Source organism: Onychomys torridus, chromosome 7 (genome assembly GCF_903995425.1).
Source record: "Onychomys torridus chromosome 7, mOncTor1.1, whole genome shotgun sequence".
Taxonomy (NCBI): Eukaryota; Metazoa; Chordata; class Mammalia; order Rodentia; family Cricetidae; genus Onychomys; species Onychomys torridus.
In genome coordinates this window covers 113,855,652-113,883,641 of record NC_050449.1, presented here as the reverse complement: position 1 = coordinate 113,883,641, position 27,990 = coordinate 113,855,652, and the positions used below count along the sequence as shown (strand labels likewise).

Genomic DNA, 27,990 nt, shown 5'->3' with positions numbered 1-27,990 from the left:
AGAGCAAGGGGCACCTTGGACTAGGTTGGCGTTCTGAGCAGTGCTTGGATCCAAAAACCAATGTGTAATATTTATGTAAATTAAACCACACCCCAAATGATTTTACAAATACATGCTGGCAGACCCCAGTCCCTGCCAAACCCCAAGCATCTGTGTGGGCGGGACTTGATGACCTTGGCTGAGGCCCAGACGCAGACTCTCCTGGGGAAGGAAGCAATGGTGGTTGGGGTCACTGGGTCAACGAGATGCTGACTACAAGGCTAGATCAGGCAGCAGAAAGTTGGGGTGCTAGACAGCAAGAGCAGAGAGGAGGCGCAGGGAAGAGGACAGGCTGTAAGAACTCAGATCTAACAGCACCGCCACTTGCTCTTCCCAAGGCACCTTTATCACCATGCCACATGTTACATCGACAAGCTTGATAGGCTCCTTGACACTGTGGCCTGATTGCTTGTCTCAGAGTTGGGAGATCTCACTCTCCTCCATTTTGGTGGAATAAATGCGTAACTGATGTCACTACTTAACCTGGCTCTGAAAACATCCCTCCTGTCAGCATCAACATCCTGTGTCCTCTTGTATTTTTGGCATTAATACATAAATGAGAATTTTACACATATGCATATATGTGTGTATATGTATGTGTGCAATTGTGGGTGCGTGTATATCAACAAAGATATTCCTAACCCTCAAGAAAATGCCATTTCCTCATAACTCAAAGACCACCAGCCAACATTCATGAATGAAGGCTATCAGGATCGCCCATCCAATCTGCATGTGGGGCTGCCTGTGCTTTGCCTTATGCTTAGGTCACTTAATTAAAGCAGGTTTTCGACAAAGTGTGCGCTAATAGCAGGTTTCATCCCCCAAGAATTTCCCTCCCGTCACTCACACCTTATCATCCACTTCTTATAAAAATAAGTTTTATCTTTCATAACTTTTATTATAAGCAGTGCCGGCCAGCTGACAAGATGGCTCAGTGGGGAAAGGAGCTTGATGCCAAACCTGCTGACTTGAGTTCATTCCCCATGATATGTGGTAGAAGGAGAGAACCGATTCCAGGAAGTTGTCCCTGACCTACATATACATGCCGAGGCATACGTGTGCACACATACAAATATATAAATGTAAGAAAATATTTTTCAACTGAGACATACTGAACATGCATTTAAAGCAGACATGTATGTACCCTAGACATTCAGATATGCTCGGGTAGGCAGAGCAGGTAACTGATGTGTGAAACAAGAGCCATCCATAAGTGGGTGGCTGGGTCCCTCTCTGCTCAGCAGCAGGTGTCATGATGAGAAGTATCACTACAGTGTGGCCCTTGATCCACCAGGAAGCAAGCATAATAAAGCCTACTGTCCGCCCTCTTCACACGGGTTGTGGGTGGAGGCCCAGAACCTATGATCCATATCCAAAAGACTCCCATCAAATCCTGGTTGAGTCACCACACACATCAAGTTTCCAGGCCTCACAAAACAAGCGTCCTGCAAAGCTTGTAGACATGCCTTTGATTTAACAGGCCCATGTGTGGTGGTATTGTGTTCCCCGAAATATTGTGTGTTCCCCAAAATAAACTTATCTGGGGTCAGAGAACAGGACGGCCACAATATTAAACATGAGGATAGGCAGTGGTAGCACATGCCTTTAATCCTAGCACACGCCTTTAATCCCAGCACTTGGAGGCAGAGCCAGGTGGATCTCTGTGAGTTCAAAGCCACATTGGAAACAGCCAGGCATGGTGACTCACACCTTTAATCCCAGAAAGGGAGCCTTTAATCCCAGGAAGTGGGGGCAGAAAGAGAAAGATTATATAAGGCATGAAGACCAGAAACTAGCAGCATTTGGCTAGTTAAGCATTTGGCTGGTTAAGCATTCAAGCTTTGGAGCATCAGTTCAGCTGAGACCCATTTGGATGAGGACTCAGAGCTTGCAGTCTGAGGAAACAGGATCAGCTGAGGAACTGGTGAGGTGAGATAGCTGTGGCTTGTTCTGTGTCTCTGATCTTCCAGCATTCACCCCAATAACTGGCTTCAGGTTTGTTCTTATTAATAAGACCTGTTAAGATTCCTGCTACATCCATGTCCTGCTTTAAAATGTCCCCAGCTCTGCCACTTCCTGCAACCAGCAGCCTCCATGCACAGAACACCCAGGGCCAACATCCTCTGTGCAGTCAGCTCTCTCCACCTCCTTGCCAGGTGCTCATGCCCACTCTCCACCCGCCCATGCACACCTGGTGATGTCACTCTTAGTCTGCCCTGGCCTCCACACCTGTTATTTCCTTCTGGGAAGACTGTCTTTCTCTCATGTCTCCACCGGGGAATTTATTTCCTCTTTTCACAGCCCAGCAAGAAGGAAGTCCCTCTGGCTATCTGACACCGTCTCTCACCTCTCATGCCCACATCTATGAAATGGCCTAGAAAGATCTGACAAATACCCATTAGCCACAGGGCATCTTTGTGTGGGTATTGTGAATGGGCAAAGAGTGGCAACCCCACAGAGACACGGGGCTGGGTAAACTGAACGTATTGCAAGCCAGGGAAACAAAGGCTCTGAGAGTTAGACTACCTAAAGTCACAGAGTCAGTCGATCATGCATCCTAAGTACCTACCAGTAGGAAATGAAGACATGCCTCTACCTAAACTTGAACATGAGTGTACATGGCAGCAATAATCACTATAAGCAAAAAGTAGAAATAATATACATTAACTGGTGAATGAACAAAGTATGGTGTTCCATACAATATTGCTTAGCCATAAAAAGGAATGAGGAATGAGTACATGCCACAACATAATAAACCTCAAAATCCAAAAGAAGACATAAAATTTTGCTTTGTTCTAGGATTCTATTTATATAGGAAGTGCATTAACATTTGCTCAGGACTGAGACTGAGTATAAACAGCATGGGGGTTCTTACTAGAGAGAAAGGGTGCAAAATCCAAGTGTGAATCAGAATAAAGGTTGCATAATACAGAGCATTTATAAAAACCATGAAACTGCCCAGTAACAATGGGTGAATTTTATAGGATGTAAATTCCATCTTAGTATTTAACATGCAAACAAGGGCCCCTAACTGCACCATATCCCTACCACTTCCCTATAGCAAGGTAATAATAGAAAAGCATTCTTTTGTTCCCTCAGCCCTGACTAAGCTTTGCTGGGGTTAAATGCTGTTGCCAGGCAGGGAACCATCCAGAAACAACAGCAAAGGAACCAGCAGGAACCAGGAAGAGGTCTTGCCCCAACCAAGCTGGCTGATATCCCGGAAAAAAAAAAAAAAAAAAACTAGAAAGATCTTTTTGTTTGCAAATAACAGTCCATTCCTACCCAATGCTCCAGAGAGGGGTGAAAACATCTTATCACCTCAAATGAACATGCATGCAGCTGAGTCCCTCACCTGGCCTTCAGCTTCCTACAAACAAGTTCAAGTTAAAGGTGACAAAAATGAAGAGCAGGTTTCAGGGAAAGATGTATTCTCAAGAGGGTTTCACAGAGCAGCTGTGACCCTAGCAAGCAGGAGGTAGGTGGTGGACATCCGTACCACAGGAGCTTCGGGCCTGCTGGCTTCCAGACAAAGGCACACTGGGGACAGCAGCATGGACAGAGGCCAGCCTAGAGCCAGGTCCACCACAACAGCGATCCACAAAGCCCTGACCCATGTCTGGGTGTGAGATGTCAAGAGCAGCTCCTGAGTGTCATCAGTTACTGAAGTGGCATGCCCCCTCATCTTGGTAGCCAGGAGGCTGAGGGCACCAAGCAATTAAAGTCAGAGAAGAGGGCGGGACACACACACACACACACACACACACGGACACGGACACGGACACGGACACGGACACGGACACACACACGGACACAATGCACCCAGCAAAGTGTTTGCCATGCAGCATGAGGACCTGAGCTGATCCCAGAAACCAGGAGAAAAGTTGGGCGAGTCTCATGCTGGGGAGTGTCTGAGTGTCGCTGGGCGATAGTCCAGGCCAATCAGTGAGCTCTAGGGTTAGTGACAGACTCAATCTCAAAAAATAAGGTAGAAACTGATTGATAAAGACACTTGATGTCAACTTCTGGCCTCTGCATACAGAAGTACACAAGCATGTGCACCTATGTACACACACACACACACACACACACACACACACACACACACACGGCAGAGAAGAAAAATGAGAGCTAGCCATTACTAAGATTGACAACATGACGTCAGTGACCTGAACACTTTATAAACACTATTCTACTTTTAACCAGAACAAACCTACAATGCAAACATGAGCCCCATATAGCAAATCAAACAGAGACTAAAGCCAAGTTTCTAGTTCAAGGACAGGTGAGGCACTACTATAGCATTAATGAGACCTTGGTTCAATCTCTAGACCTGCAGCTATGGACTTAATGCAGTAATCACAGGCCTCACCCCAGAATGGAACTCTTAATGTTGACCTATGGTGGCCACTTATCACCCAGACATTTAGCAAGGAGATAACCAAATTGCTCATTCCTGGGAAGCATGGTCCTGGCACTTGGCCAAGTGTGTATGCATACCCTCTTCTTTGTAGCTGATACCCATCCCAGAAGAGCCCACCCCAGTGTCTTCACAGCTATTATGGGGTGGTGGAGGTTGACTTGTTTTTCCCACAAGCTGCCAGAGACCACTATCTTTTGAGCAAATAAATGGGCTCCTTAAGGAATTATTGACCTAGTTGAGAAGGAAGGACACACATACATTAGTACAACACAGAGTGGCCAGCAGACAGGCAGTGCCAGGCAAAGATGCTCCTGGGAGTTTGGAGGGACCAGGAGCCCAGAGGTAGGTGGATCTGCCAAAGGACCCCAATACAGAGACCTGGGGTGACCTCCACACATGACTCACCTGGGGTGGTGCTGGCACCCCACAATGGTTCTGATAAACCAGTTAGTCTGTTTTTCATTTGTGACTCTACAGGGGTGTCCCAGGAACACCTGAGTCCTGCTGTTCACACAATGTTACATTCCACAGCCAGCAGGACCCAAGGCTCCGCAGCTCTGCACACAGACCCTTTGTTCTCTGTATGGCTGAGCCGTCCCCTGAAGCCCAGGAGGCTCTCTGAACTGGAAGAAAATGCTCAGTTTATACTTCCCAAGCTTCACCTGGGCACCAACTGGGGGCCTTGGCTGGCCAGTAGATACCAACCTGGATGCTGACATGGGGGCTGGCTCAATGTACTCCACTGAGCTCTGGGTTTCCATGGTAGCTACCATGTCTTCCCAGTTCTCTTTGTCCAGATTCTGACCTCTGGCTAGTGCTCTCAAGCTGAAAACTTCATGCAGGTGACTGATACCACCTTTTGACTCAGTGGCCCCCGTGAGGACAGTGGGATGCATATGCTATGGCTTCCGGGACCCTGGACCTGTTACCAGAGGTGTGTCAGAGCTGGACCCTAGCAGACCTTTTACACCAAGTTCAGCTAGATGTCCTCATATAGGTCAGGCAAACAAACAAGGAATAGCAAAGAACAGAAAGTAGTATTGTTCAGTGTGGCAAATGGGGTACAGTGGCCTCTGAACCCATCTTCAGGATCTGACGTGAGGCTAAGATTTAAACAGGAGGCAAGAAGCATGCTCAGCTGTGTACCCAGGATCAAGGTGTGGTCCCAGCCATCATCACCGTCAGCACCACTCTCCCTTGTGGTCAACACACTATCAGCTTCCTTCTGGCTGGCACCAGGCTCCCGCCCTTTCCTTCTCCCCACACAAGACTCCTGGGGAAATCACTTCTTGGGGCCCACAGTCTATACCCATAAGACGGGCTGCAGCATCTCTTTAGAATGTTTTCCTGCTTCTCAGGATGGGTACATGTTCCTCTGAGTCTCAGTACACTCTGGCCCACTCCACGTGCTCTCTGAAAACGCTGACTTCTGAGCAATCCTGGAAGGCACCGACCTAAACTTTCACAACTCATTTTGCAACTGGGGACAGGCTGGAGAAGCAGCCAGGCGAGAAGGGGTGAAGACACCAGGTTTCTGCAGGCGTTTTCTTGAGAAAGCCATGGGGACCTGCCAAGCAATACACCATGGTCTCTGCTCTCTGGTCTTCCTCATACCAGTGTGATTCTCAGGTATAGAGAGGGTGTGAACACTTCCCTCACACTGTTCAGCCCTGCCTGATGTCATCCCAGGAGAGAATGGGATTGGTGGGAGGCGGGGTGTCAGTAGAACAGAGCCCCTTTGAGCAGGGCTCACAGCACTGGACACCAACGGTTTCTGCTGCAGCTTCCCAGGGGCCTGAGCTATGTGCCCTGGCAAGACTGCAGGAGCGCAGCAGCAGCAGCAGCAACAACCCTCTCCACAAGATGGGTAGGAGTCACGGGGACAGTGTGAGGAGAGGGTCTAGAAAGCCCTGGAGCCACATGAGAAAGAAAGATCCTGGGTGTGTAGCAGGGCTCACAGGGCCTGCTAGGTTGGCCTCTCCGGGGTTTGTGGTACAGCACTATCCTCCCAGACAGACTACACCTGCAGCAGTTCAGCTGTGCCTATTAGCAAGACTGATCACAGATGGCTTGCTAACTTGATGCTCCCTCGCAGAAGGAGGTGGAGTGGGTGATGGGACTCTCACCTGTCTATCCGGCCTCTTTCTAGTCAGTTGTGTGGAATTCTGTCCTAATTGCACAAAGTCTTAGGGTCTGGGGCAGGGGTTAGAGTATACTGGCTGAGGAGGACAGGAGAATGGGGATCCTTCTATGGAGCCATCATCCATGCTATGTGTAGACAGTCTCATGCAGCTGCTTTGGGGGCACCATGTTTCTGTCAATAAGCCCTCATCCACGCCCTCAGTACACTCACTGGTGCCCCAGGGTGAACTCTGGGGAACTGAACATTGGTTTGTCATTGGAACCTTACAAAGAAGGAGCAGAAGTCGTATCATACCCATCAAGGTCCCTTAGCTGTGAACTTAGAACAGGACCCTCGCCCTAGGTGTACAGTTGGGGACCCCCAGGACAGGGCCCACCTGGCTGAGGTCTGGGCAGGGCCAAGTCTTTCATGCCTTAGGAGCTCTTGGGAGCTGCCTGGAGCTGGAGAGTGTTAGCCAGCAGCATAGGTGGGCGCAGAGGGCTGCTCTGCTCAGGGACATCTGCGCTTGTGCCTGGGGCAGGCTGGTGTCTTCCCTCCTATGAACCCGTAAACTATAACACACTTAACCCCACAGTGTGTTAAGAGTCCACACAGGGCTGGAGGGCCGCTCTAGCATTAGGAGAGCTTCCAATCTTGTAAGGGCCTGAGTTTCCAGGAGCCACACAGTGGCTCACACCTGTCTGTAACTCCAACTTCAGGGCATCTAACATCCTTTTCTGACTTGTGTAAGCAACACACACCCCAAAACCAAAATGAGAAAGAAACCCCAAAATAAAAATAAATCTTTTAAGTTGGATCTGGTGTCGCATGCCTTTAATTCTACCACATGGGAAGCAGAGGCAGGGGGATCCCTGTGAGTTTCAAGCCCAGCCTGACCTACAGAGCGAGTTCCAAGACAGCCAGGGCTACACAGTGACACCTTGCCTCAAAAAACAAAAACAAAAATGTGTGCATGTGTACACACATACATGTGTATGTGTCTGTCTGTATGTGCACGTGTATTTATATTTGTATGCATGTTTGTGTGTGTGTATGCATGTATGTGAACTGTGAGTTTGTAAGGTGTTCCATGAACCTGTCCTCCACTCTGAGGACATATGAAACCATTCCAGAGTCCTCCACACCCTTTGATTTAGAACCACATGGCTCATGAATGGTTTAAAAATCACCTTCTTGTGCTTGAAATCAACACTTTTTTGTTTTGTTTTGTTTTTTGAGACAGGGTTTCTCTGTGTAGCTTTACGCCTTTCCTGGAACTCACTTGGTAGCCCAGGATGGCCTCAAACTCACAGAGATCCACCTGGCTCTGCCTCCCGAGTGCTGGGATTAAAGGCGTGTGCCACCACCGCCCGTGAAATCGACACTTTGATGCTTGCACACATCTTCAAATCTTGTTAAAATGCAGATTCAGGGTCACTGGTTCTTGGCCAGTGCCCAGGCTTCTGCATCAGCTCCTGGTAATGCTGGCATGGGCCACACTGGAGCAATGGACTTACAGGACAGTAAAAAGAGCTGGTGGTGTCTGGGCTGGACCAGGTTCCACAAGCAAAGACCATGCCTTTCTTCTGACCATTCCCAGGGACCATTTACTCCATCAGAATCCAGACACCAGCCTGTCACTCCTTCCCCAACCCACCACCTCTGTCAGCCCGGCATTCCTCCCCACACCCTCTTACCTGTCACCCATCACTCTATCCCAACACTACCCCTGTCACCCATCACTCCTTCCCTACCCACTGTCTCGAAGTCTAGTGAGACATCAGATAAGCTCCAGCTCTCAAAACCAAGTTCCCACTCTCTCTGGCTTGCCCCATTTCCCTTTCCTGCAATCACATATGTGTAGCTCTCCAGGGTACCATGGCAACGGCACTTTCAGGATACTAACGTCAAAAAGAAAAGAACTTTAACTATTAGAGTAGTTTGGATAATTCTGAAAAGTTAGCCTGAGATACAAAAATAGAGCATTCTAAGGCAGCCTGACGGCTGTCACTCAAAAGACTCAATGGTGTAGTCGCTGCTTAAAAACCTGTTTCGCTTCCAAAATTATTTTTCTTAGGTTTGCAGGTGAAATCCAGAAGCCTGATTGGTGTTAAGATGCACCAATATTTGGGCATACTTCACTGAACCTGTCTTCCCCACCCAAGAAAGCTCAGGGTCAGACGGTTACTATGTTAGCCTATGATATCTCTGAAGTACTTCTAAATGAAAAAAATATATATTTCCCATTTGGGTGCAACAGCACACTCTGGCAATGCCAGCACTCAGAGGCAGAAGCAGGATGGTGGACAATCCTAGAATAGTCTGGGCCACATAGGCAAGACCCTGTCACCCCAAAAGAAAACAAAATCTCCATTTCAAACGAGTGATTAGTGTTTAATACACTCTGCTTGATAGGAAGGCTGACTGGTTCTCCTGAGCCCATCAACTTACTGAAGACCACTTAGTCCCCAAACAACTGAAACTCCTAAGCCAGTGCTGGACTATCACAAAGGCAAGCAACCCAGACCCTGTGAATCTGGAGGGATTTCAAAACCAAAAGCGTAAGCCAGAGGTGGGAAGCAGGACCACACACAGTGCCCAATGATGGGTGTGCTTACAAGGATCGGGAAGGGCTGAGGCAGATCCTAGCGGTCTCTGGGGAGGCTGAGAAGACGTCCCAGGGAGCCCAGCTGCTGCTTCACCTGGTGTCCTACCTGGACATCAAGCCATTTGCACACCTACCTGCTCCTTTAAGAACTTATTTTAAAAGTAAAAGAATGTGGCAACATCGGTGATCAATCTGACCTGTCTAGATAGTAATAGGAAAAGGCTCAAACAGAAGTAAAATGTAGACTTTACCCTCCTCCAAGATGTCCAGGGTATCATGCTGCTCAAGGGTGGCTGCCTTCTCTTCATCCTGGCAGTCGTTTTCAAAACATTCCTCTTCCTCTCCCACATCTCTCAGGGACATTGTTGAAGTTGCCCCAAATTTGAAACACTGTCCTAAAGGACTGTCCTTGGGAGAGCCTTTGGCCACCTGCCCAGAGGAGCCATCGGAGCCTGTGCCCAAGGGGCACATGCTGGGTTCCAGACAGGGTCGCAGGCATGCCCCGGCTCAGCAGGAGTGGACGGGTGTGCACAGGGCCACCCGCCCAGCATCACTCAGGGAACAAGGACAAGGAGGTTCACAGGACCCTGGAGGAGGGGCAGGCAGAGCACCTGTCGGAATGGCAGCACCCTGCCAAATGCCCTTGACACAGAGGGGAGCCGGGCAGGAAAGTCTGTACTGTGAGTCAGGCTCTTGGCCTTCCCCCCTGGACAGGAAGAGGAATGGTGGCGTCCTGAAAGTTTCATAGCAACGGAGAAACAGCAGCCGCGCCTCAAGCAGGCACACTGGTCTGTAGGAAGGCACTGAGCTGGTCCTGGTGGAGTTGCCCAACACCCTGGAGCAGAGAGACTTCCTGCGGGTGTGCTTGGGAATCCGAGGAGAAGGCACTGGGCCAAGGACTGTGGGAGCCAGGGAAGGCAGGCCCTGACTCCCAGCAAAGGGAGCAGTGTGTGTGGGAACCATCCATGGCTCAGGCTAAATGTAACCACCCAGCCCTCCTCTGGCATACCAAGCGGTACATACATATTCTCCTCATTACCCTGGGTTTTACAAACTCCACATTCCTCTTCAAGCTGTGTCCACAAATCCAAAAAGATTTCTCTCACTGCTAGAACAAAACAGAAAAATCGAAATCCTAATAGCTTGCAATGGTGCCCTAAGGAGGATGCACAGTTAAGGTTACCTTGACAGAGATCCCTCTGCATTGCTTGATTTTGCCTGCAACAGTCACTAACACAGACTCTATCAGATTCTCTGTAACTCGCTGGCTTCAGCCTCCCCCAGCTGCACTGTGACTGGTCTCCCAGCCCCACAAGTCTATGCCTACTGGCCTCTTCTGTCTCTCTGGTCTTGTATAATAGTAGAAGGACCAGCCTTAATATTATACATCCCAGGGGCTCAGGAGAGGGAACTACCAACGGTGAGGACTATTTTCAGGAAGAAGAATCTCAGCACACTGAGCTCTTTAGTCCATTAGCTTTAATTCACCATTCAGTCTCTAGCTTTACAGTTATATACCCAAACAATCACAATCCTCCCCTCCAGCCAGGTCCCCAGGCCTGAATTCCTGCAGGGTCGGAAAGGCAGGTAGGAGATTCCTCAGGCAGTGAGTGTCAGGCTTTCTTTTACGACCTGAAAATGGGGTGGTGAAGGGAGGCGGTCAGCTGAGAGCTAACATCCGTATATCAAAAAGAGAATTTATGTGCTCAATCTACATTCCTAGGGGTGGTTAGGTAAGAAGTTAGGGTCTATCAAGTTAGAAGGAGATCGAGTTAAACTGTGTAAACCTACTACTTAAGGTCCACCTGACCTAGGCAGTGTCTCCTTGTAGAATTTACCTTAAATCAGGAGACTAGCATGTGGTGGTCTGGACTCATTCTGTTAGTCCTTGAATGTGGCTAAGGGAGACATCTGATTCCAGTGCTGAAAGGGAAGAAACAGATGGGCTCCGGGGAAGGAAGCCTTTCCTGAGGCTCTTCTCCAAATACCTTGAATGTGTATGTTCACAGAGTGATCAGTCCACACTGCTAGCAATTCTTAGGGAAAAATCAATTGGGAAAACTATGAAGGCACACATGATTTTCATAAAGAAGCCAGCTGATATACAACAAGCCAAATAACACCAAATGCTCCCTGGGATTTGGCTTCCTCTGAAGGAAATGATCCCTTCAGGTAGTGGCTTTGCCATAACCAGCTGAGTTCTTACATTCCTGCGGCCTGGAGCACTCTAGCTGTTGCCCTCTGCCAAGTAACCAGGAAGGGAGATCTGAGCAGCAAGGACATCAAAGCTGAGGTCTGGGTTCCATCCAGCCTTGAGGCTGAGGGACTGAGGAGTCTGTAAGGCTGCTGAGACTGCCTGCCACACTGAATTTCTGCCTTCATAAAGACTAGTACCAAATCACATATGAGTGCTCAGGCAGGAAGCCACGAGAAGAGAAAGATTTCATTAAAAAATTCCAACTAGGGGTAGGTTAAACCTAGGTTAAATTTTTAGAACTTCAAAATGATTGCTCCTTTGTAACACATTAAACTTGTGTTGTTTGGGAAAGACAGTGCTGCAGAAATCATGAGCAGGTTTCAAAATTAGAATTTCAAATTTTTTGAAAAATTATGTATACAAGCTTTAAAGATAATGCTTTTTAAAACATACCAAGAGTCAGGCGTGGTAGCACATGCCTGGAATCCTCTCTAAGGCAGGAGGATCACTATGAGTTCAAGGCCAGCATGGGTTACACAGCAAGACTATATCTCAAATACACACACTCGGTAAAAAAATAGTTTAGTCTCAATAAGCATTATCAAATCATGCTTACTGACTAAGTTCTAAAGATAGTGAGCACAGGCGGATATCAGGGCTTTTCCACCTGAGAAAACTGGTTGGTTACTCCAAAGTGTGGGAAGGAGGACGGGGCGGGAACCCCCCACCTGGAGCATGACTCATCTCTTGACTACTGGATGCAGAGGATGCTATGCCCAGAAAGTAAACGACAACAAAGGTCCATTCACACATTCGGGAACACGCAAGTGATTTCACCATCACTGAGCTGTTCACATCCATCTTTTAGTCTAAACTGATGTTTAAAATGCTGTCCAGGTCACCCCAATGGTCTTGCTTATGCCAATTTAAACTGTAATTCCCGCACTCTGTAGGTGAAGGCAGGAGGGTCAAAAGTTCAAGGTCTTCCTTGACTACAAAGCAAGTTTAAGGCTAGCCTGGGCTACAAGAGAACCTGTCTGGAAAAAAAAAGCTACTAGTGAGACTTCACCCGATGTGAGTCACTAACACTGTTTGGCTCAGAGTTCAGACTAAATGCTGAGTACATGTGGATGGGTTCTACAATGGCAGCTGCAAATCACTCTAAGGCACTGAGCAATGAATGTCTTCCAAGTCTCAGGGTAAGATGCCGCCAGAGCCTTGTCAGACCCTTCAACATCTGACTGTGTGTATGTGTGAGCAAGACCAACATACCTGAAACTGAGCACGGAGATGGATACAGTAACTCAGCACCAGAAGAAACTCTCTGGGACCTCAGAGTCCAGGAGGGAACACAGCTGGCACCTAGTTCCAACTTACAGAGGAGGGTCCTCGCTGCCCTGATTGCAAATTCCCACCTTCAGTGCAACTCTGTCCATCATGTGTGAGTCAGGACCTCCATCATAAATGATGACTTCACATCTTTCTCAGCACTGACTCACCTTTTGCTATTATCATGGAACGTTCCTTGAAGCTTCCCTCAGTATTGATTCAAAGGCCAACTGATAAAGACAGATATAGCAAGCGTCTAATAATTTGCTGTGTGAGACAGCCACATAAAGAAGAAAAATATTATTTCCAGGCTAAGCTGCCTGAAGCCAGGAAGAACCCAACTAGTTAGAAATGGTAGACCAGGGCCAAGAGATGGCTAGTGAACACCAGCATTCACTGTGCCAGTATGACAACCTGGATTCAATCTTTAGGAGCTTCACAATGGTGGAAGGAGAAAGCCAACCCCATAAAACTGCCCTCTGACCTCCACAAGGGCACTTGGCATATACATCCCCAAACACATACAAGAAGGAAAAGGAAGAAAAAATGGTTCAACAACCCCAGATCAGTATTTGTGGGGTTCCTAAGCAGGTGATTTCCAGGCCCCAGGCCCTTTCCCCCGATCCTGCCATCTTTAAATGGGATTAAGAACGTTCTACTTGTTCTGGTCCCAGCAACTTCTCTCCCCTGCACCTGACAACAGGGTCAAAGGTAAAACGTCAAAGACCTTGCTCTCCACAGACTCAGATGGCAATGGCAATCAACTGATGATCAATATTTAGTGACCCTGGGGTCATGAGCCATCCCCTCTTCTATTTCCCTCACTCTCAGGAAGGACCCATCATGATGTCTACAGCCAAAAGACTCTTGAGAACCTGAAGTAAGAAAGTCCTGGTGGACAGCAGGTAAGAACGGTCTCCCATGCCTCTCCAGATGGGGTACTGAGCAGCTGGCTTCCCTGAGAACTGGACAGCATAGCCATGGTCCAGACACTAAGTCCTCCTCCCCTGAGGATGGCTCAGGGACACACCCAAATCACCCAAGGGAACTGAATCTCCCTAAACCAACAAGACACTGGAGAAGAAGTGAATGGCATTCTTAAGAGCACCCAGTGACCCACAAATCACCAAGGAAACCAGAAGTGGCCAACGGCGGCTTCCAAAAGGCAAAAAGCCACACTGCCTCTCGCAGGGCAGTGACATGATGGGAACTTGATTTAATATATATATACACATAGAGAGAGAGAGAGAGCCAAGAAAAGAACGCATCTATCCTTTTTCCAAGGCTACAGACACACCTCACTCTCCTCATTACCCAGAATGCTTGCAGATCAGACAGACCCACATGCCAACTCCACCTACTGCCAGGGGACAGAGTAAAGTTTCTCTCTACCTTTTAAGAACATGGCCCAAGAAAGCCTCTTGGCCTCTCTGTTGCAGCCCACAGCCAGGCATTAGAAGATGACCGATAATCACATAGCTCTTTTAGCTTACTAACTAGGCCAGCTCTTGGCCTGTTACATCACAGGGTCTTCATGCGCAGTTGTGTCTCGAGCAGTCAGAAACTTGTGAGTCAATTAATAAGCACTCAACCTTACCTCCTAATGGGCTTGAGGGAGCTGAGAGGCCTTCACTTCGAAAAACAGACTTCCAAAGCAGACACATGAACTGTCTCTTTGGGTAAAGGCTTGTGATTTAAGGGTCATTTGCAAAGAGAGACTGAAGACAAGAAGCTCTTACAGTCCACAACGCTGCCTCCCGACTAGGCCCTTCCTTCAATCCCTCTCAGAATACCTCTCAACACTGTTTCCCCTGTACTTGAAACCTGCTGACACCTGTCCAACCACACACCTCAGCCACCAAGAGGCTTCCTTGAAAGGGCCACGCCCTCCACACAAACCCAGATGGCTCCAGAAAGAAGGGCAATTTCTCTCTTTGCCCCTTCCATGGGCTCCTGGGCCCCATCTGTGCTGAATGCAGCCAGCAAAATTTATTTGAATCACCCGCTGCTGGGGAAGCTGTTTCTGCCTCCCCAGCCTCCCCACACCCCCAGTCCCAAGGCCTACTACCTACTTATTGACCTGCTAAACACATACTTCCAGCCTCTAGTGCCCCAAGCCTGCCACCAGAGCACAGGGGACACACTTTCCATATATACACAGACACGCAAAAATTCAAGAAGTCCCATGCTTGCAAACCCAGAACCCAGCACACAGAAAGCCATTTATGTCCCCATTCCAAGCAAATGACTGTGCATGGCAAGAAACACCCACCACCAAGAGTGAGCCCTGCCCACCTGCCATCCCCTCTGTCATGCTTGCTGTGCCTTCTGGGGTGCCAGTTCCTGTGCCCCCATCTCCCTGGGGAAGATTTGGTACTCCCCTCCCCCGAGGTACAATGCCGCCACTGCTCATCCCCGCTCTCCCTCAGGGGCCTTAATTACCGTCTGAGCATTCTTCATAATACCAATCCAGTTCATAATAATCCGTGTCAGTGAATTTCTGCATAGTCAGTATTCTTGCAGAGGAAGGCACGGACTTCACGGCGCCATGAATTGTCAAGTCAAACGCTGCCATGCCTCCCAGCCCTTCCAGAACACCCGGCAGAAGAGCATCCCCAAACACCGCAGAATTTGGCTGTGCATTCTTAATGATAGTCTGGAGCCAGGATGGGCGAGGGGGCAGGGGCAAGGAAGACTCTACAGGGGCGGGAGGGTGGGGGAGCCGAGGAAAGGAAGGCTGTTGGCAGGGCAGTGGAGAGACCCTGCACGCCCGGCTGATGAAGCACACTGGACAGCGGCCCTGAAAGGGAGTAGCTGTAATCATCCTATCCAGATTCCCCAAAGGTGACGTCAGAGACACACACCACCACCCGCTGGCTCCCTCAAGCCTCGCCCCCTGCTCGCTGCTCAGCTTTCAATCTAACTGTTGCCATAGAAACTGGCTAGCTCTGAAAAATGATACAGAAATGAAGAAAATGTCTTCCAAGGATCCTGGGAGCAGAGGTGCAGCGCGGAGAAAAGAAGAATGTAGGCGGGGCTTAGAGCCACCCCCACCCTCTTTCAGGAAGGAGGCCCGGCTCCGGTACCTAAACCTGGGTTACCCCAGAAAGTTGGTTTTTCTGCATCTGAAAACAGCCACCTTTTAATTTGCAAAGGATTGCTTTTGGTTTTCTTTCCTCAACTTAATATTAACATTTAATAGCCCGTCCTAATATTTTTTTTTATTTTAAAACTTACAAACACCAGTCCAAGAAGATTTGAATGACCCAGAAAATGAAAACATTTTCATTCACATTCAGTATTATTAATGCTTGTGTCTTTACCCAAACTTCTAGCCAAGTAGCAACACAGAAATGGAGGGGCCGCCATTACAAAGGACCTGCTGCTTAGGTGTATAATCAAGAACGGCCACCAGGGGGCAGATGCCCTGTGGAAGGGGTGAGGCAGGGGGGTTTAGAGACTCCCTAGGGGGACATGGAATGGTTTGCATCCATAAAAATAAAAATGAAATGAAATAAAAAGAAACAGTGAATGGTCTTAGTTCTAAGTATGGCATGCTTAAATATTTCATTATAAATATCATGGGCGGCGCTGAATGTGGGTGACAGTTGTGTGGCTTGATCTGTTTGTGGGGTCCCTGGCAGCAGGACCAGGACTTATCCCAGGTGCATGAACTGGCTTTTTGGAGCCCATTCCCTGTGGTGGGATGCCTGGCTCTGCCTTGATACAATGGGGAGGGGCTAGGCTCTCCTTCAACTTGGTATGCGAGACTTTGTTGACTACCATGGGAGGCCTTACCCACTCTGAGGAGTAGATGGGGGTAGAGTGGGAGGGAGGTGAGGAGGCGGGAGAAGGGGAGAGAGAGAGGGAACTGGGGTTGGTATGTAAAATGGAAAAAATTTTAATAAATAAATTTTAAAAAAGATACAAAGCAAAAAAAAAAAAAAAAAAAAAAAAAAAAGGCTGGGTGGTGGTGTCGCACACCTTTAATCCCAGCACTCGGGAGGCAGAGGCAGGTGGATCTTTGTGAGTTCAAGGCCAGCCTGGATCCAAGAAAGGTGCAAAGTTACACAGAGAAACCCTGTCTCAAAACAAAACAAACAACAACAACAAAATGTTTCATTATAAAAATAAAACACTGGATAATGGGACAGATCTTTTTAGGCTTACTATAGGTTAACTCCATCCCAGAAACATTTTTTCTCAGCACTCAGAGAATCCTTTATGGAAGACTGTCCTTGGCATTCCAGAACGTTCTGCAGCACTCTGACCTTGACCTACTAGATGTCAGTAGCTCCATGCTCTGATCTCCAAATCTGACTATCAAAAATGTATCCACTTCTTTCCCCAAAACAACAGCAAATACTTCTGCATGGAAATTCTGAAATTGTAAATGTCTAATACTCAGCTATGAGAGATTCTGTGAATATGTTTAATAATTTTTATTTTTAAATCTCTAGAGAGACTGGACAGGTGGCTTAATAATTAAGAGTTTGCTGCTCTTGCAGAAGACCTGGGTTTGGTTCCAGTTCCCACATCAAGCAGCTCACAACCACCTACAACTCCAGCCCCAGGGTATCTGTCTGATGCCATCTTCTGGCCTCCATGGGCACTTGCACATATGTGATGTACATAAACTCACATAGGCACATACACAAATAAAAATAATTTTAATATTGACAGTAAGAACAAAAATGGGTAGAACTGGGAAATCACCATCACATATTTATACCATCTATTCTTGGCATCATGCTTGGTTCCAGACCCCATGGATGCCAACCTCTGCTATGCTCCAGTTAAACACTACAGTAGTTACATATGTGGCACACCCTCACCCTACCCTCAACTAAATAAAAAAAATTCCTTATAAAAGATGACAGGCTTCATAGTTAAATGAGTCATTAACAGACTCCCAAAAAATTGACAGAATTGCCTCATTCTGTCAGCTTGGGAAGCTTCGAGAGAAACTAAAAAGGGGGTGGTTTGGTAAAGGATTAAGGGGTGCCAGACAGTGGTGGTGCACGCCTTTAATCTCAGCACTCGGGAGGCAGAGGCAGGTGGATCTCTGTGAGTTCGAGGCCAGCCTGGTCTACAGAGTGAGTTCCAGGACAGCCAGAGCTACAGAGAAACCCTGTCTCAAAAAAAAAAGAGGGCATGTGGAGATGACTCAGTGAGGAGTACAGATCCCCACAGCGCCCAAGTCTGTTTTGTTTTTAAAGCTAGAAATGGCCCCTAAGCCTAGAACAGCAGTACTGAGGAGTGAAGATGGGGAGGTCACTGGGTACTCACTAAATAGCTAGTCTCTAGTCTGTCTCAAATGGCAAGTTCTAGGTTCAAAGAGAGACTCTGTCCCCAAAAATAAAATGGAGAGCATGAGAAGAAGGCATCTAGTGTTGATCTCTGGACTCACAGGAATGCAAAGGCTAACACAGTTGCATACATGTGCACCCACATGCACATGCATACAAATAAATAAAAAATGAGAAATAAGAAAATGAAGCTCCTTGGGGCATGTAGAAATCTTCAATGAAGCTACAAACCCTTTCCACTACAGCTGGGCACATGGATCTTACAGTGCTATGAACTTCATTAATATTTATCTATGCCTCATCACATATACAAGCAAAGGCTAACAGGTGGGTGGATGGCAGTTATTGTCTCTGACCTTGCTAGAAATACCAGAGATGTCTGCTAAGTGGAGGTGATGCCAGTACCTGCTGCAGGGATGGGGCGGGGCTAGAGCTAATGGACATCAGCATGGGTTTAGGACAAGGCAAGCTAGCAAGAAATGCTGGTTGCAAGCATCCTCACCACTAACTCTTTATAAAAAGGAAATAACCCAGCATGAGCAATTATGAGTACAGATCCCCAGCTATAATTAGGGAGAGGAGGTAGAAGCACCATTCATGTGCACGCACGCGCGCGCGCGCGCGCGCGCACACACACACACACACATACACACACACACACACATACACACACACACACACATACACACACACACACACACACACACACACACACACACACACACACACACGCTGCAGCAGAGCAGAAGTCATGAGCTGCCTGGGAGCAGTGAACACTAAGCAGCAAAGCAAAGTGGTTTTGGCCACAACCTGTATCAGCACAAACCTGCACACACATTTCAATGTTTAAAGCCTGGGAAAGCGGCGCTGGGGAGATGGTCCTGTGGTTAAGGCACCTGCTGTGCAGATACGAGGACAGAGCTTGGATTCCCATTACCAGGTGAAAGTCAGGCAGGTGGAGTGGTCCACCTGTAACCCAGCACTCTGGTGGTGGAGAAAGGGAACTGTGGTGGGTATTGTGTTCCCTGAAATATTGTGTGTTCCCCGAAATAAACAAATCTGGGGTCAGAGAACAGACAGCCACTAGAACAAAGCCAAAAATGGTGGCTAGAAAATGGGAAGAGTAAGCTATAGCAGAAGTTGGGTGGTAGTGGTACACGCCTTTAATCCCAGCACTTGGGAGGCAGAGCTATCGGATCTCTGAGTTCAAAACCACTTTAGAAACAGCTAAGCATGGTGACCCACGCCTTTAATCCCAGAAACCCAACCTTTAATCCCAGGGAGTGGGGGCAGAAAGAGAAAGGTATATAAGGCGTGAGGACCAGGAACTAGAGGAAAAAGCATGTAGTTAGTTAAGCATTTGGTTGGTTAAGCGTTCAGGCTTTGGAGCAGCAGAGTTCAGCTGAGAGTGATTGGAATGAGGACACAGAAGCTTCCAGTCTGAGGAAACAGGATCACCTGAGGAACTAGCAAGGTGAGGTAGCTGTGGCTTGTTCTGCTTCTCTGACCTTCCAGCATTCACCCAATAACTGGCCTCGGGTTTGAGTTTTATTAACAAGTACCTTTAAAATTCCTACTATAGGGAACCCTTAGAGCAAGCTGGATGTCTAGACTAGCCGAACAGACCAGCTCCAGGTTCAGTGAAAGACCCTTAGTTAGGGTTTCTATTGCTACGAAGTCACCATGACCACAGCAACTTTTATAAAGAAAACATTTCACTGGTGGCTTACAGTTCAGAGGTTTAGACCATTATCATCATGGTGTGACATGGTGGCATGCAGGCAGACATGGTGCTGGAGAAGGAACTGAGAGTTCTACATCTTGACCCACAGGCAACAGTGGTCTGTGTCACTGGGAGTAGCTTGAGCAAAGGAGACCTCAAAGCATGCATGCACACACACAGTAACACACTTCCTTCAACAAGACCACACCTACTCCAACAAAGCTATAGCTCCTAATAGTGCCACTCCTTATGACCTTACAGGGGCCAATTGTATTCAAACTGCCACAGACTAGGATTCAGTAACAAAGGGAAGATGAAGGAAGACAACCAGTGTCGACCTCTGGCCTCCACATGTGTGCACACACATATGCATGTGCACCTATATACATGTGCCCACATGAACATACCATACCACAGAGAACAGAACATACATGCACTAGCACACTCATGCACACACACACACACACACACACACACACACACACACACACACACACGGGGTGTGTGAACAAACCAGAATGCATCAGTGAGCACAAGCAAAGGACCCCCCAATAGGCTCTGAAGGAGGAAATGATCCATCCATATCTCTGCAAGGATGATTAAAAGATTAACGCACAGCACAGGGGCTGGAGATGGCCCAGGGCTCAAGAGCACTTGTTGATCTTGTAGAGGACCCAGATTTCAGTTCCCAGTACCCACACGATGGTTCAAAACCATCTGTAATTCTAGTTACCGAGACTCCAACACCCCCTCTGACCTCCCCGGGCACCAGACACATACAAAGTGCACAGACAAAACAAAACAGACAATATAATAGATAAATCTGAAATAAAATCTAGAGGCGGGACTTTCTACCGCACATCATCCTCAGACCCCACAGGTCATCTGCTCTCCCACTGTGTGCACAAGGAAAGGGACTCAGATGACAAGCACCACCTGACCAGGATCCACAGCAAACACTCAGAGCGGCCATTATGGACAAGCCTGCCCGCTCCCTCATCAGTGACCCAGAGAACACCAAAGTGGGGTGGGGTTGACCGCAAATGTAATTTGAAAGAGAGAAGAGAGCTGTGTGGACAAGATGAGAACTAGAGTTAGCAGCTCACGAAAAACAAACAGAAGCAGGTGTTGCTGGGGACACTTGTAACCTACACCACAGAGGCAGGGGGAATCGCTGTAAGCTCCAGGCCAGCCTGGTCTACATAGTGAAAAGAATGCTCCTGTCAGTAGGGGTAGACCTTGGGATCTGTGCTCTATCAGTGAGTGACATCTGCAGCCCTATCGTATTTTTATTTTGAGACAAAGTCTCACTAAGTTGCCAAGGCTGGCCTTGAACTTACTATGTAGACCAGGCTGGTCTCAAATTCTGATCTTCCTGTCTCAGCCTCACAAGTAGATTGGGTTACAGGTCTGTCCCACCAACCCTGGGTCAGTGTGACTTCTTCATTGCATGTGTATGTGTATATAGTGTGTGTGTGTGTGTGTGTGTGTGTGTGTGTGTGTGTGTGTGCATGTTCACAGGTGTGCTTAGGTACATGTACATATGTGTGCAAGTGCATATGGAGGCCAGAAGCTACATCAGGTGTCTTAATCGGTCACGCTCCATCTCATATATATTGACAGAGGTCCTCATTAAAACCAGAGCTGGTGATTCTGCTAGCCTAGCCAGTCAGCTTGCTCCAGGGACTCCCGGTCTCCACCTGCCGAGAACTGGGTCCTGCCACAGTTGCCTGGCATTGTATTTGGGTTCTGAGAGTCCTAATTTAGGTCCTCGTGGATGAGCAGATAGCATGGCACCCTCGAGCCACCTCCTACATCCTTGCTGTGACTTCTTGATATTAAAAAGAAACACTGCTTCCAGCTTTGCCATAGTGTAGCCTGGCAAGGACACTTCTCCCCTACAACAGTACATGAAATACCCCTCCCCTACAACAGTGCACGGGACACCCCTCCCCTACAACAGTGCACGGGACACCCCTCCTCTACAACAGTGCACGGGACACCCCTCCCCTACAACAGTGCACAGGACACCCCTCCCCTACAACAGTGCACAGGACACCCCTCCCCTACAACAGTGCACAGAACACCCCTCCCCTACTACAGTACATGGGCACTCCAGGACCCACTCTGGGTCAGGGAACACTCAGGCTCCCTGCAGAGCTGTTGACTCCACAGGCTGAAGGAGCAGGGAAGGATCATGATGGGTCTGTAAGCCCAGGTTCTGAAGAAGCAAAGGTCATTCCCAAATGTCTCAGGAAGAGAGAATGGACAAAGCCAGCTTAAAAGAGCTGGACCACATTGTGACAATTTAAATACTATAGGGGAAAATACAGCTAATTGTTTTTAAAGGGAACAGGTGGCATCATTGTAAGCCATGACACCACAGGGAATGGAATATCCAGAAAAAAGGCAAGCAGGGAGCACACCAACTGATCCACGCAGGACAGAAAACTAACAGGGAGCTATTTTAATCCATCTTAGGAAGTCGGGTAGGTGTGCCTTACTGCTCCATCCCTGCCACCCCACCTTCTGGAAGACTGCTTAATGCATCTCTGTGTAGGGTGGCTATGAATACACCAGCCGGATGTGGATGAGGACAAGGTACCAGGAACAGAAAAGCCTGGCATTGTGGGTGTAAATGACACCCAGACAAGAGGAGGGTCAGACCCAGGGCAGCAAAAAGGCTCCAGAGGAGAGCAGACTGCCCCACATAGGGTGGAGTAGGGGTAAATTCTTGAGGTCAAAGTGTAAAGGACCCAGTTAACAGATACAGCAAGACACGAACAGATCTGTATGTGGATCCCAGGACGGTGGATCTAGAGGTTGGGAGAGTAGGTTATGTCACAGCATTCAAGGGCAAATCCTGTGTCCCTTCAGAGAACAGCAGACTGAAGGCCGAAGACCTGTGTGAAGATTTACCCCCTGGACCATCAAGACAGCCCAGTGGGTAAAAGCACCCGCCGCTTAGCCTGACAGCCCAAGTTCAATCTGTGGGACCACTGGAGGAGGGCGAGGACCGAGTCTCACCGGTGTCCTCTGACCTCCACGTGTGTGCTGTGGCTCACATGCACCCCCACCCTACCCCTCAGAAAGAGAAATCAGGGAAAATGTAATTTAAAAGGAAAAAATTACCATTGGAAGCTATGGATCTAAGTTAAGATGATATCGTCCTAAATTACATAGACCAAATCCAATGGCCGGTGTCCTTCAAAGTCACAGGACAGTCACAGGGTGCCAGGGGCAGTGGAATGGTATGAGGTCTTCCTCACAGCCCCCTGGACTCTGGGCTCCTGACCTTCAGAACCGGAAGTGATGGGATGTCTACTGCTCCAGGGCACCAGCTGTGTGGCCATCTGTCCTAAGCACCAGAAAGCTAAGTAACTGCTGAGAGAAGGTAACTTCTTTACCAGCTGAAAGACTCCTGAGGGGAGATGGGCGGGGATAACTCAGTTTGTAATGTAAGGACCTGGACTTGATCCCCAATATATGTGCTTAAAAAGCAGGATGTGTGGGCTGGAGAGAGGCTCCCAGAGGATCTGGGTTCAATTCCCAGCACTCACATGGTGACTCACAATAGTCTGTGACTCCAGGGGATCTGATGACCTCTTCAGGCCTCTAGGGGTACCAAGTACTCACATGGTACACAGACATACATGCGGGTACAACGCTCAAATACATAAAACAATGTTTTTAAGCCAGGTGTTGTAGCCTGCACTTGTAACCCTAGTCCCGGGGAGATGAACATAGGCAGATCCCTGAGGCTCACTGGCCAGCTAGCCTCGTATAATTTGGTGAGTTCCAGGCCAATGAGAGACCCTGTCTCAAACAAAAATGTGAATGAGGAACGATGGCTGAAGCTGTCTTCTCAGCCTCCCCTGAAACTCCACAGGTGCAGCAGCACACATGTACACACACACACACACACACACACACACACACACACACTCACACACACACACACACACTCACACACACACACTCACACACACACACACAATTATTGGAAAAGAGAGAAAAACATGCATCATCAAATGAGGAAGGACACTCGGAATGCCATGCTTAACCCTAAGTACCAGGAGCCCGCTGTAGATATTTGCAGGCCCCCAAGCCCCATCTGAAACATGTCCCCAGGCTCTAGACCTTTCATCCCCCAAAGAGCACTACCACCTTTGCCCATACCCAGATGGAGCCAGGAGGCTTGAGGCAGAAGACAGGGAGAGCCTGACCAGAGAGAGGGCTCACTCAGCATGACAGTCCAGCTTTATCACTCCAGTCTTCAGTGCTGGAAACGGCCCTGCCAGCCCGTGAGGCCTCACAGCAGAAGACAAGCTGCAAGGAACCGCTTGCTGTCAACTGCTCCTTCTAACCCAGGCACAGGCCACCCCACCCCCACCCCCCAGGAAGGCCACCCCACCCCACCCCCCAGGCACAGGCCACCCCACCCCCCCCCCCCAGGAAGGCCACCCCACCCCCACCCCCCAGGCACAGGCCACCCCACCCCCACCCCCCAGGCACAGGCCACCCCCCCCCCACCCCCCAGGCACAGGCCACCCCACCCCCCACCCCCCAGGCACAGGCCACCCCACCCCCCACCCCCCAGGCACAGGCCACCCCACCCCCACCCCCAGGAAGGCAGGGGTGGAGACCACCATTCATAGAAGCACCCTCAAGCAGAGAGACCAGTGTCTAGGTCTCTGGGCAGCTGTCATTAACATCAGCCTCCTCGCTGCAAGTGCAGGGGGAGAGAATGTATCTTGGCATTAGGAAGAAGCCTGAGCGGGCTGAGTCCCCCACCTGTCAGCACAGAAGGTCCGGGGGAGAAATCTCATGCCCATGACCAGCATGGCTCACAGCTGATGCCATCACTTCAAAACACACATAAACCACAGCCTCAAAAGACCCCAGCCCCCGCTCCTGCCCAGCCCCTGCTCCTGCCCAGACCCCACACAACAGTGGCAGCCTGGGAGACAGGAAGTGACCGCTGAGCTGTCGTGTTGGTCTTCCTCCCAAGCTGGGTCCAGCTCTGTCTCCAACTCACAGAATGAACACCAGGAGAAAACAATCTGCAAGGAACAGCTTGCCAACCATGTTGTTCTTGAGCAGAAAAAGATATTGTTGGAATCTGTTTTGATCAAAAAGATGAAAGGCTCCAGATGACAGACATGGGACATGAGTGTGGGCTGCTCTCCAGAAACCGTCCAGGAGGCTGAGGGCAGCCAGGCATTCTTACATGTAGCAGCTTTCAATAGGCAACTCCATCCCTCCACAGCAGTGCCCAGGCCCACGGCTAGGTGGAGTGGCTCCTGTGTGAAGGGACGCGGTGGTGGCAGGACCACACTGCCCCCTTCGTTCCCACAGCTGCCCCCTCTGAGCCAGCTACTGCAGAGCAATGTGGGACCAGGCCTTGCTGATGGAAGGAATTTACAAGGTGAGGGCACGGGTCCTGGACCTCCACGGTCTTTACCCATGAGCAAAGTGGCAGGAAGGGCTCTCTGCTCGCATGGAAGAAACTCGGGGCTATACTCAGGAAGGTACTGTCACAGGTGCATTTTGGCAAATCCCTCTGGCAACTTGATCTCTTTTCGATCCTCCACAGACTCTCATCCACTTTCTTGTCTGTCCTTCCTTCCATCCTGTCCAGCTCCACCTGGATAAGATTGGCCTCTTCACTGACCCTCCCCAGGTGTGTATATACATGCACGTGTGAGTACACACTTGTGTATACATGCATTCTTGGTTAGCTGTACACACACACATCCTGAAATAACCAATCACACTCCCAGACTATCTGTCTTTACCCTCTCTGAGCATCCATTCCTGGATATTGGTTACCTGTATAAACAACAGTAAAGTGAAGGTTTCCTTCCTCAGACACCTCATAAGAAATCTTAGGGTATGCTCAGACATCTGAAAAGTCTACGTCTGGTGGTTGGGGACAAACAGCTTATATATACTACACTGTTGGCCCTGACATCTAGAAGCAAGATTATCTATGGCAGGGCTGGGAGAGCAAGAGGAGAGAGGAGGAGGAGAAAACCCCGGACTTTATTAAGCAATGTGCTAACTTAACAAATAAATAACTCACACTCAGCTTTAAAAAGAGCTATCAGGGGAACTGAAAAATCTAAGTATGAAATGCACATTTGTGCCAGGCATGGTGGCACAGGCCTGGAATCCCAGCTGGGGGAGGCTGAGGTTCATGGCCAGCCTGGGCTACAGTGGGTTCAAGGAGCAGAAAGGTTCTGAGAAGGCAGATAGAGTATGTGTGGGAGGAGATGTGGGGGAGCGTGAGGAGGAAGAGGAAAGGGAAGATGAGGAGGGGAGGGGGCAAGGGAGGAGGGGGAGGGATTAAAACGAGAGAAGGGGGAGGGGCGGCCACTGCTGCAAATGATTTAACTGCATAACAGAGTAAACTCCAGTGGGAACACTTTGAATAAGGCTCTCCATAGTCAATCAGCACCCTGGTACCCTACCAGTAGGCGCTCTCTGGAGGTGAGGCCCCTCGGTGTGTGAGATCAGCCAGGAAAAGACCCTGGAAGCAGAACAGAAGTGTGTTCCCACATCCAGCCAGCACATGGCTGGACGCTGCCCCCAACCTGCCAGGAGGAGCAGGGCAGCACAGTCACGGTGTCCCAGAGGACAGGATGCCCCAGAGAGGAGACCATTGTCCTTACTACCCCACCACAAACCTGTACACGCCACAATACCAGGTAAAGACATGGAGAAGATCAAAACTGCAGAGATGTGTTCACCTCCTTAGTCAGAAAACCTCGGCAGAATCCAAGCACTAGAAGGCCTGCTGTGCCTGACCTACCCTGAATACACTGGCTGCTTAGATTTCTTCACAGTGAGAGCAAACACTGGGCCAATGCTCTGAAACCTGTTTGCTTGGGGACCTGCTCTTTCCCGTCACCTCAGAGGTGGGGTGGTCAGCAGACCCCAGGTGTGACACAGAATTCCTTCTTGGATCAATGTGTGTTAACCATAGGAGGCTAGGGAAGAGCGACCCACAGGAGCATGTCCACCTAACACCACACATGGTGACCTTTCCCCTTGTGCCTGCTGACTGGTCTACTGCACACAGGACACCATCAGACCACACAAGGCAGCTGGACATCACAGAGCAATGACATGAAACTGTGTCCGTCTATGTAGCACATGTTATGTGACCGTGAGCCATGGAAAATGAATTATTGAATACATAGTTTATAAATAAATAAGTTTTTAACAGATCCTAACACTGAGGTCTCGAGGAACTGAGCTTTGTCTTTTGGGTTTTATCAGGTGAGCGGTAGCCTTGGGTTTCTCTCCCCTTTCGGCTGCTCTCAGAGAGGGCAGGACATGACAAGGTGACCTACGTTTCAGCACCCTTTTTGCTGTGTCTCTGTGGGGAAGCTTCCTAACTTCTCTGGTTCCTAGGATTCTCAGCTATGAAACAGGGACAGCAGGAGTGAGGGTGAGAAGGCCCTGCACATAGGAAGTGCTAAACATGAACTGTTCTTACTTCCTGTTCAGCCGTCTGACCTCAAATACCCAATACTCATGCGCATGTAATCTGGAAGTCTTTCTTATTCTCTGCATTTCTCAGATTCATCAACAGTTAGCTGGGGAAGCGCTGGAGGACTCTGAAAAGGTCAATGTGGAGGAAAGCCACTCCAAAAGGAAGATGTGGAAACTTTCCTTCTCGTCAGCCAGAGGGGGGTCCGAGTCTTAGCCCAAACCGACAGCCAGGAAGAGTCTACTCTGGCTGCAGAGTAAGATGTAACTACCCACTTCTGGTTTCTCACCTTAAGGAGTCCTGTACCCCCAACTCCACCGGCAACAGAGGACACTGCCCTACACAATGTTGATAATGGAGCTAGGAGGGAACAGGAGGACACTCACAGTGGCCTGATGCCCATGATTCACTGTGCCGAGTCACGTATCACCTGGGTTACGGACGTGTAAACAGATACACAAAACCCAAACAGGGCCGGGATGATAGCTCAGTCGATAAAGTGCCTTTGCCTTATCGCTGGTTGTTTGTTAACACTTTGCTCTTTTAGGAGCCTGCCATCCAGCTCCCAAATACATCACACATGGAGGCTTATTCTTACTTATGAATGCCCGCCTTAGCTTGGCTTGTTTCTTGCCAGCTTTTCTTGACCTAACCTGTCCTGTCTACCTTCTGCCTCTGGGCTTTTCCATTCTCTGTTTCTGTATATCTTTCTTTCCTTCTTGTTCTGGCTGGCTGGCTGGGT

General features: G+C 48.9%; 1 protein-coding gene across 7 annotated transcripts in view; it reads right to left on the bottom strand.

The window, feature by feature from the left end:
* Trak1 (trafficking kinesin protein 1) overlaps nucleotides 1-27,990 on the bottom strand; it is a 104,254-nt gene that overhangs the window by 46,281 nt on the left and 29,983 nt on the right. For 2 of the 7 annotated variants that reach the window (XM_036193993.1, XM_036193994.1), the window contains exon 1: nucleotides 15,161-15,530. The exons of 4 other annotated variants lie outside the window; for them this stretch is intronic. In XM_036193993.1, the coding sequence (XP_036049886.1) occupies nucleotides 15,161-15,293 (133 nt within the window). In that variant the 5' untranslated portion in view covers nucleotides 15,294-15,530. Of the gene's footprint in view, nucleotides 1-15,160; nucleotides 15,532-27,990 lie in introns of those variants that run through there. One more of the 7 variants, XM_036193991.1, reaches the window with a different exon arrangement.